The sequence below is a fragment of the Solanum lycopersicum genome, chromosome 8, assembly GCF_036512215.1.
Source record: "Solanum lycopersicum chromosome 8, SLM_r2.1".
Classification (NCBI taxonomy): domain Eukaryota; kingdom Viridiplantae; phylum Streptophyta; class Magnoliopsida; order Solanales; family Solanaceae; genus Solanum; species Solanum lycopersicum.
The window spans coordinates 35,974,001-35,982,011 of record NC_090807.1 but is presented as its reverse complement, the minus strand read 5'-3'; the positions used below and the strand labels follow the sequence as shown (position 1 = coordinate 35,982,011).

At 40.6% G+C, this 8,011-nt stretch overlaps 1 protein-coding gene across 1 annotated transcript; it reads right to left on the bottom strand.

Annotated features, from left to right (window-relative positions):
• Window positions 1–284: 284 nt before the first annotated feature.
• Window positions 285–1,849, bottom strand: LOC138337926 (uncharacterized). The gene is made up of 3 exons (XM_069288366.1): window positions 1,676–1,849; window positions 1,463–1,555; window positions 285–782 (listed from the first exon to the last, which is right to left on the bottom strand). The coding sequence occupies exons 1-3, from the start codon at window positions 1,847–1,849 to the stop codon at window positions 285–287; spliced, it is 765 nt and encodes a 254-aa protein (XP_069144467.1).
• Between the last annotated feature and the right edge of the window lie 6,162 nt (window positions 1,850–8,011).

The following is an 8,011-nucleotide window of genomic DNA, read 5'->3' as shown; positions in this document are numbered from 1 at the left end:
CGCATTGCTGAAGTTACAGTCTTAGCATTACAATCAAGGACAGCGTGATAAAGAGAACGCCAATCCATACCCAAGATAACATCAAAGTCTCCCATTCCCAAAATGAATAAGTCTACCCAGTGTCATACCCAGCCAAAGAAACAAGACAGGATCGATACACTCGATCCACCACAAAGGGCTTACACATGGGTGTAAAAACACGAATAGGTACAGTCATGCCATCATATATCATATCAAATTAAGCAGCAAAATACGTAGACACATCAGAGAATGTAGAACCTGGATCAAACAACATTGACGCAGGTCGATGGCATTACAGGGATGATATCTGTAATAACAGCATCAAGGGACTCCGCCTCGGGTCTCTCTGGGAAAGCATAGCAGTGGCCTCCTAGTCCACCTCCAGCCTGGGTGGTACCTCTACCCCTACTATGCTGAGCTGCAATACCACTACGAGACACTCTATCACCTCTACCGGACTGAACTCTACAACGACCTCTACCCTGTGGAGCTGGTGGTCTATTCTGGAATGAAGGATTAGGTCGAGGCCCAACATGACCCCTTTGAGAAGTACACTGCTGCATTAGATGATCGGGATCTCCACAAGTAAAACAAAATCTCTGACCTACGAACTGTTGCTTGTACCCTGAAAAACCACTATAATTGCCTTGCACTGTAGGTCGCTGCTGTGAAGCGTACGAGTCCTGCCCCGGACTATAAGAACCCCTAGATGTCTGGCCACCCTCAAATGTCGGTATAGATGCATGAATAGGTCCCCGTTGCTGAAAAGAACCACTCACTCTCTATGATCCCCTACATCCAGATGAGGCACCATGAATCTGACCAGATATACGGTCCCTTTTAGGGTCCCGAAACTCCTCTCTCTCCATAATTTCCACCTCTTTGACGGCACTCACAATGGACTGCAAAGAATCCCCCTCCCTAGATGTCCGAAACAAATCGGACCATATAGAGAAAGTCAATCCCCTCACAAATCTGTGGATCCTTTCTGTCTCATTTGGAATAATGACCAACATATTCCTAGACAACTGGCAAAACTGCGCCTCATACACTGTAAAGGATAAACCATCCTCTCTCAGACTCTGAAACCTCAAGCGACTCTCCTCTCTCACGCTTCATGGGATAAAACGATCTTGGAATGCACTAGCAAACTGCTCCCAAGTCCTCCACTAGTCTCTCGCTGGTCCACAAAGCTGGAGTGTAGTATATCGAACCCCATGTGACTCAGGTAATCAAACCACCTCTAGTAACTCTCGACAGTTAGTTAGAAACTCATGAGCGTCCTCGCTCTTCCCACCCTAAAACTGAGGTGGGTCTATCTTTCGAAATCTCTCATACCTACGTTGCTCATCCTGTGTCAGAACAACAATCGATGCAACTTTACCCCCAACTGCTGGTGCAACATCATTATGAACCGCGGGATCTACTATAGTTGCCCCACCGCTTCCTGAAAAACTGGAGCTTGTTGATGCTCTTGAGTCTGAGCCCCCTCTCGAGTACGAGAGTCATGTGGTGTGGCAGTCGCACCACCACCCTGAGAAAATCACTCTAGCACACTTAACACCCTCAATACTGTATCTTGAAGCAAAGGTTTGTCTATAGGCTTTGGAGGAACCTTGTCCTCTCTGCCATAGATCTGAGGTTATGGAGAGACCTCTCTAGCACGACCTCTCTCTGGTGCTTCTCCACGCCCATGACCTCTGGATATTTTCGTACCACGAGTACGACCTTTAGCTTGAGCTCTACCTCTAGCACTAGTTGGGGCCTCAACAACTGTCTCGGGAAGTGCCTCATTTCTACCACCAGTAACGTTAGTTCTAGTCGTCATCATGTTTCAAAGGAGTATACAACAACTCATTTCAAATGAAAGTAACTACGCATGATGAGAAAGAATGAACTAAAAGAAGTTTTCTACTAATCTTTATAGACTCTCAGAGATAAGTTCAGACATCTCTATACTAATCCTTGAGACTCTAGTAGACTAGGCTTGTATACACGTGAGACATATGAACTTGGGACTCTGATACCATTTTGTCACCACCCAAAAATAGGTGTGATGGAACTTGTCGTATACCACCTAGACATGTCAGCCTAAAACCCAATATCTAATAAACTGCGGAAGTAAATGACAATGCATCAACAATTTCTATTATGAAACCAAGTCATATTAATTCAATTCTCAGAACCAGGTTGTCACGTGCACAAGCCTCTAATATAATCATTATAATTGAAATAATATAGAAGTCTAAAATGAAATAGTCTTTCAAGTAAAAACAAAGTCATAAACTGCAGTAGGAAAGTTCATTGAGATGAAAAGAAGCTACCTCACGACCCTCCACAGGATGCCTCGGAAATGATAAGAATGAGAGGTATCACGAAGATCCGGCCTCGTAACCTACAAAATTTGTAGAATCAAGGGGTGAGTACAAAACCACGCGGTGCGAAACAAGCAAACCTCTAAACACAACTTAAGTGAACAAAATACGGGTACTCCTTACACCCAATCTAAACCACCACGCTACAGCCTAACAATTTACAGTTTACCAAACACACAACTCAATAACCACACTCTATCAGTTTACACATTCTCAATAATAATTCAATATTCAACAATCACAGGCTTTTCAGAGAAACAATAACAAGATCAGCAAAACACGTGTTGAAGTTCATCAATAATAAAATGTGCAATGCCATGTGATGCAATGTCAAATATAGTGATGCATGTCTTTCTTAATGATACACACCAGGTTTCTCTCAGTCAGGGACCTGTGGGGGACATATATGTCCATGCATCTGCCGCAGCGCACAACTTGACCCTCGATAATAGTAACCATTGGGGTGCGCGATACGTCCCTCGAAATATAATATCAATCGCGGCGTGCAATACGACCATTGATTAAATCATGGTTTACTCCAAGACAGAGAAGGAACATCTCCGACACCTAAGGATTGTGCTTCATAAGTTGAGATAAGAGAAATTGTCTGCCACGTTCTCAAAGTGTGAGTTCTGGCTTACTTCTTTGACATTCTTGGGACACCTGGTGTCAAATGAGAGTATTAGAGTGGATCCGGCAAAAATTGAGGCAGTTAGAGTCTTGATGCGACCTACTTCAGCTACTGAGATTCGGAGTTTTGTGGGATCGACAGGATATTATCGACAATTTGTTCAGAGTTTATTTACTATTACATCTCTATTAACTAGATTGACTCGAAAAGATGTGCTTTTTCAGTAGTCTGATGAGTGTGAGCAGAGCTTTAAAAAACTCAAGACTTTGTTGACTTTAACTCCTATGTTGACTCTACCTGAGGAGGGTGTAGACTTTACTGTGCATTTTGATTTATCGGAGTGTTCAATATATCTTTGGCTAGTGGGATTTGAACTTGAGGCAACAGAGATGGCTTGAGCTGCTGAAGGACTATGATGTAACCATTTTGTATCATCAAGGAAAGGCAAATGTTGTGGCCGATGCTCTGAGTAGAAAGACTCCTAGCATGGGGAGTCTTGCAACACTTAGTATTGAGGATACACTATGGGCTAGAGATGTGCAGATATTACCTAACACTCTTGTCTGATTGTATATCTCAGAGGAGAGTGAAGGGATGACTGCTTTCATTGAGGCTCGATCTTCTTTAGTCGAGCAGATCTGTACAAACCAGTTTAATGATGAAAAGTTATGTCTCATTTGATACAAAGTATTGAGAGGGGAATCAAAGGAGGTTGTCCTTGATTCTGATGGTGTCTTGAGGATTGGAGGTAGGATTTGTGTGCCCAAGACAAGCAATTTAATTAGATTGATTGATGAGGAGGACCATTGTTCGCAGTATTCCATCCATCCGAGAGCGGCGAAGATGTATCATAATCTGAGTCAGCATTATTCATGGTGTGGGATGAAGAGAGATATTACATACTTTGTTTCGAGGTGTTTGACTTTCCAGTTGGTCATGTGTGAGCACCACCGGCCCAGGGATGTAACTCAGAGGATACCTATTTCTACTTGGAAGTGGGAACTGATTACTATGGACTTTGTTGTGGGTTTGCCTACCATAGTTGCTGGTTATTACTCTATTTATGTTGTTGTTGATAATCTGACCAAGTCTGGCCACTTTATTCTGGTTTGGGTGAAGTATAAGGCAGAGAAGTTACCCGAGCTATATATTAGTCTAATTGTGCAACTACATGTGAGTTCCTATTTCTATCATATCATATCGAGGTTCACTATTTACTTCTCACTTCTAGAGGGCATTACAAAATGGTCTGTGTACTCAGTTAATTATGAGTACAGACTTTCACCCTCAGACAGATGGTAAGTGTGAGCGGATCATTCAGGTGTTGGAAGATATGCTTCGAGCATGTCTGATCTACTTCGGTGCTAGATGGGATCGACATTTATTATTAGTGGAGTTTCCCTACAATAACAATGATCACTCTAGTATCTAGATGTACCCATTTGAGGCTTTGTATGGTAGACGGTGTAGATCTTCGATTTTTTTGTTTGATTCGACATAGATGGACTCTTTGGATACACATACTTAGAGATGCTATGGAGAAAGTCCGAATGATTCAGTATAGACTGTTGACAGGCTAGAGTCGACAGAAGAGTTATGCAGATCTGAGAGTCAGAGCCTTAGTGTTTATGGATGTTGATCATGTTTGGCTTCGAGTATCACCAATGAAGGTTGTGATGAGTTTCAGAAAGAAGGGCAAGCTAAGACCTAGATTTATTGGACCATTTGAGATTTTGAGCCGAGTGGGAGAGGTGGCCTATAAGTTGGCCTTGCCTTCTAGTTTATCGGCAGTTCATCCTGTTTTCCATGTCTCTATCCTTCGGAAGTATATTCCTGATAAATCTCATGTGCTTTCACTTTACTCTGTGGAGTTGGGTCCAGACTTGGCATTTAAGGAGGAGCATATAGCTATTTTGGATAGGCAAGTTTGAAATCTTAGGACCAAAGTGATTTCTTCAGTGAAGGTGCAATGGAAGCACCGATCAGTGGGAGAGGCAACTTGGAAGACTAAGTCTGACATGCCTGCCAGATATCCTCAACTTTTTTAAGCTTCAGGTACTTTCTTTTACTAATATTCGAGGACGAACATGATTCTTAGTGGTGGATAATGTAATGACCCGGAAGGTCATTTTTGGAAGTTTTAAACACTAATTTAACTAGAGTGAATTAATTGATGGTTAATTATTAAATAACTAACTTAAGTTAATGCTTAGGGGGTAAAGTGAGTTAAGTTATTTGGGGTTTAATGTATAAATCACAACTGAAAAAAGTTAAGGAAAGAGAATGTGCGGCTATTGAAAAAAAGGGAGAACTCACCGAAATCAAGCGAAATCGGTAAGTAATCAAATGTTTCTTTCACTTTTAGCGTCGTTTTTGTTGTATTGTTCATTATTATTAATATTATATATTATATGTAATGTGGGAAACGAGAAAGAGACAAAATACTTCCATAAATGGCAAAGATAAAATAAAAAAAATAGTTTGTCCTTAGAACTTTTCTACGTGGGTTTCTGGAAAAAATTTTGACCAATTTTTTTTTGAGAAATTAATTATAAAATAATCAAAGTGTAATAATTGCAATACATGTGGATACAATTAGAAATTTGGAGGGGTATATTCTTTGTATGAATTGTAGGGTTCAGAAGTTGTGTTTTTCTGTGAACGAATAGCAATTTGATTTAATTTCTTATTATTCTTATTACATTATTAGTTATGTTTTGGCGTATTGAAATAGGTAAATAAATATTACATCTATTATATAATATGAATATCATTCAAATAATGATATTGGGGAAAATATGAGATTTAACCTTTGCCTTAAAACTTGACAATTATGATAGTTTAAATGGTTATTGACATCAAGAATTACAAACTTAAGTATAAACTTGGGCTGACATTTTAGGTCAAGGATAAAAACATAAAAGTGTGAGTGTTGTTACTTTTGAAACCTTATTGTGAATATATATACTTGAATAGATTCCATTGGTTTGGAGGCTCAACGGAAAGGGAAGGCTTGCGTCCAAAAGCAATTATTCGATTGGCTAACGCAAGTGGATTCCTAAACTCTTGTTAAGCGTATGAAATTCGTATATTTCCTTGTGTGATATTGAGAATGATTTTGAGACTTGTTGTTTTTTTGTTGTTGTTGTATTCCGCGGGTGTATATCGTTAGGGAAGACATGCAATACTATACTTGACATTGCATCTCATGGCTTTGCACATTTTATTATTGATGAACTTGAACACGTGTTTTGCTGATCTTGTGAGTGTTTCTCTGTGAAGCTTGTGACAGTTGAATATTGAGTTGTTATTGAGAATCTGGGTGGCATACCTGGATAGTTCACTAAACTTAGGCTCATAAGCAGTAACAGACATCCTGCCTTGCTCTAGGCTTAGGAACTCATCTTTCCTCTTGTCTCTCAAAGTCCGGGGTATATACTTCTCCATAAATAAGCTAGAGAATGATGCCCAAGTCATAGATGGTGCTTGTGCTGGTTGACACTCAACATACAACCACCACCACATTTTGGCATTCCCCTGAAACTGATACGTCACAAACTCAACGCCGAATCTTTCTACTATGTCCATCTTATGTAGTAGCTCATGACAATCAACTTGAAAATCATAGGCATTCTCAAATTCAACACCTTTTAAGACTGGAGGTTTCAACTTCAAGAATTTAGTGAAAAGTTTATGCTGATCACTCGTGATTATAGATACAATAGTCAATCGAGGAAACGTCTCTACTTCCAATGAGGCATCCATGCGGGGAGCCACAGTAGCTGCATATTGTACTCCCGGAACCTGAGGTGCTGGCGCAGAAAACACTAGAGGTGTCTGGCCCTGATCAGATAACCCACTTAGATAAGTAAGAACCTAATTAATCATCTCTGCGGTAGGCTGGGGTGGTAATTCCTCATCTTGAACCTGCTCGTTTTTCTCTTCTACCTCATCAGTCGGTGGAGGAGTAATCGCCCTATTACTAGCTCGACCGGGTGTTTGTCCTCTACCTTTAGAGGGCGTCCTCCTGCGACCTCTACCACGGCCTCTTGCCACAGCTCCTTCTCGAGCTACAGCCCCAGTTGTTGGCTCAGACGGCACCCTGTCTTGCCGGTGTTTGTGTTGGCTCAGTTGTTGATCTAGTTATCTGCGAAATAGAGTGAGGATGTAAGATACTAATATGTATCACCTAGATACCAATTTGATCCAAGTAATAGCACGAAAGAAAAAAAGAATGGAATTTTCCTAAAGTCCTATAGCCTCTCAATGAAAAGTAAGGGCCTCCCCCAACTGTTCCTCAAGACTCTACTAGACTCGTTCTTGTGTGATGAACCAACGAACCTAACGCTCTGATACAAAGTTAGTCACGACCCAAAACAAGCCGCGAGTGGCACCCACACTTATCTTCCTATGTGAGCGAACCAACAAATCTAAACCCAAACAATTACCAATATTTCAACCATAATGAACAAAATATAATGCGGAAGACCCAAAAATTATTAAGATAACCAATAAATAAGTTTCTAAAGTTTATCAATTATCATCCCCAAAATCTGGAAGTCATCACAACAAGAACATCTATCCTTAAATTTCTAAATCTATGAGTATTTAAGAAACTAAAATAAGTAAACAGATGGTCCATGTCCGAACTTCAAGGACATCAAGACGTGAATGAGAGAATCCAGTCCAAGCTAGGAACAATACCTCACCCTGAAATCTGATATGCTGGATACTGGCTAGAGTTGAGGGCGAGTCGAAGTCAATGGCACGCTTGCTGCACTCCACAAATAACAAAGAAGAAAATTACAAGTAGGGGTCAGTACAAGGAACACGTACTAAGTAGGTATCATCGGCCAACTCAAAATAGAAAGTAATATATACTGAATAATAATATAAAATCAACTACAATACCTAGCAGGTGACAACAACAAGTACAAGAACCATTGGCAACAACACAGAGCACACCTATGATGACTCAAGCCTC

What these genes read in the sequence shown, in the direction of transcription:
- LOC138337926 (XM_069288366.1), bottom strand. Translation starts at nt 1,849, where the DNA reads ATGACGACTAGAACTAACGTTACTGGTGGTAGAAATGAGGCACTTCCC. An exon ending in AGAGAGGTCGTGCTAGAGAG is followed by an intron (nt 1,556 to 1,675) that starts GTCTCTCCATAA and finishes TGATTTTCTCAG; the next exon opens with GGTGGTGGTGCGACTGCCAC. An exon ending in CTCCAGTTTTTCAGGAAGCG is followed by an intron (nt 783 to 1,462) that starts GTGGGGCAACTA and finishes GGTTCTTTTCAG; the next exon opens with CAACGGGGACCTATTCATGC.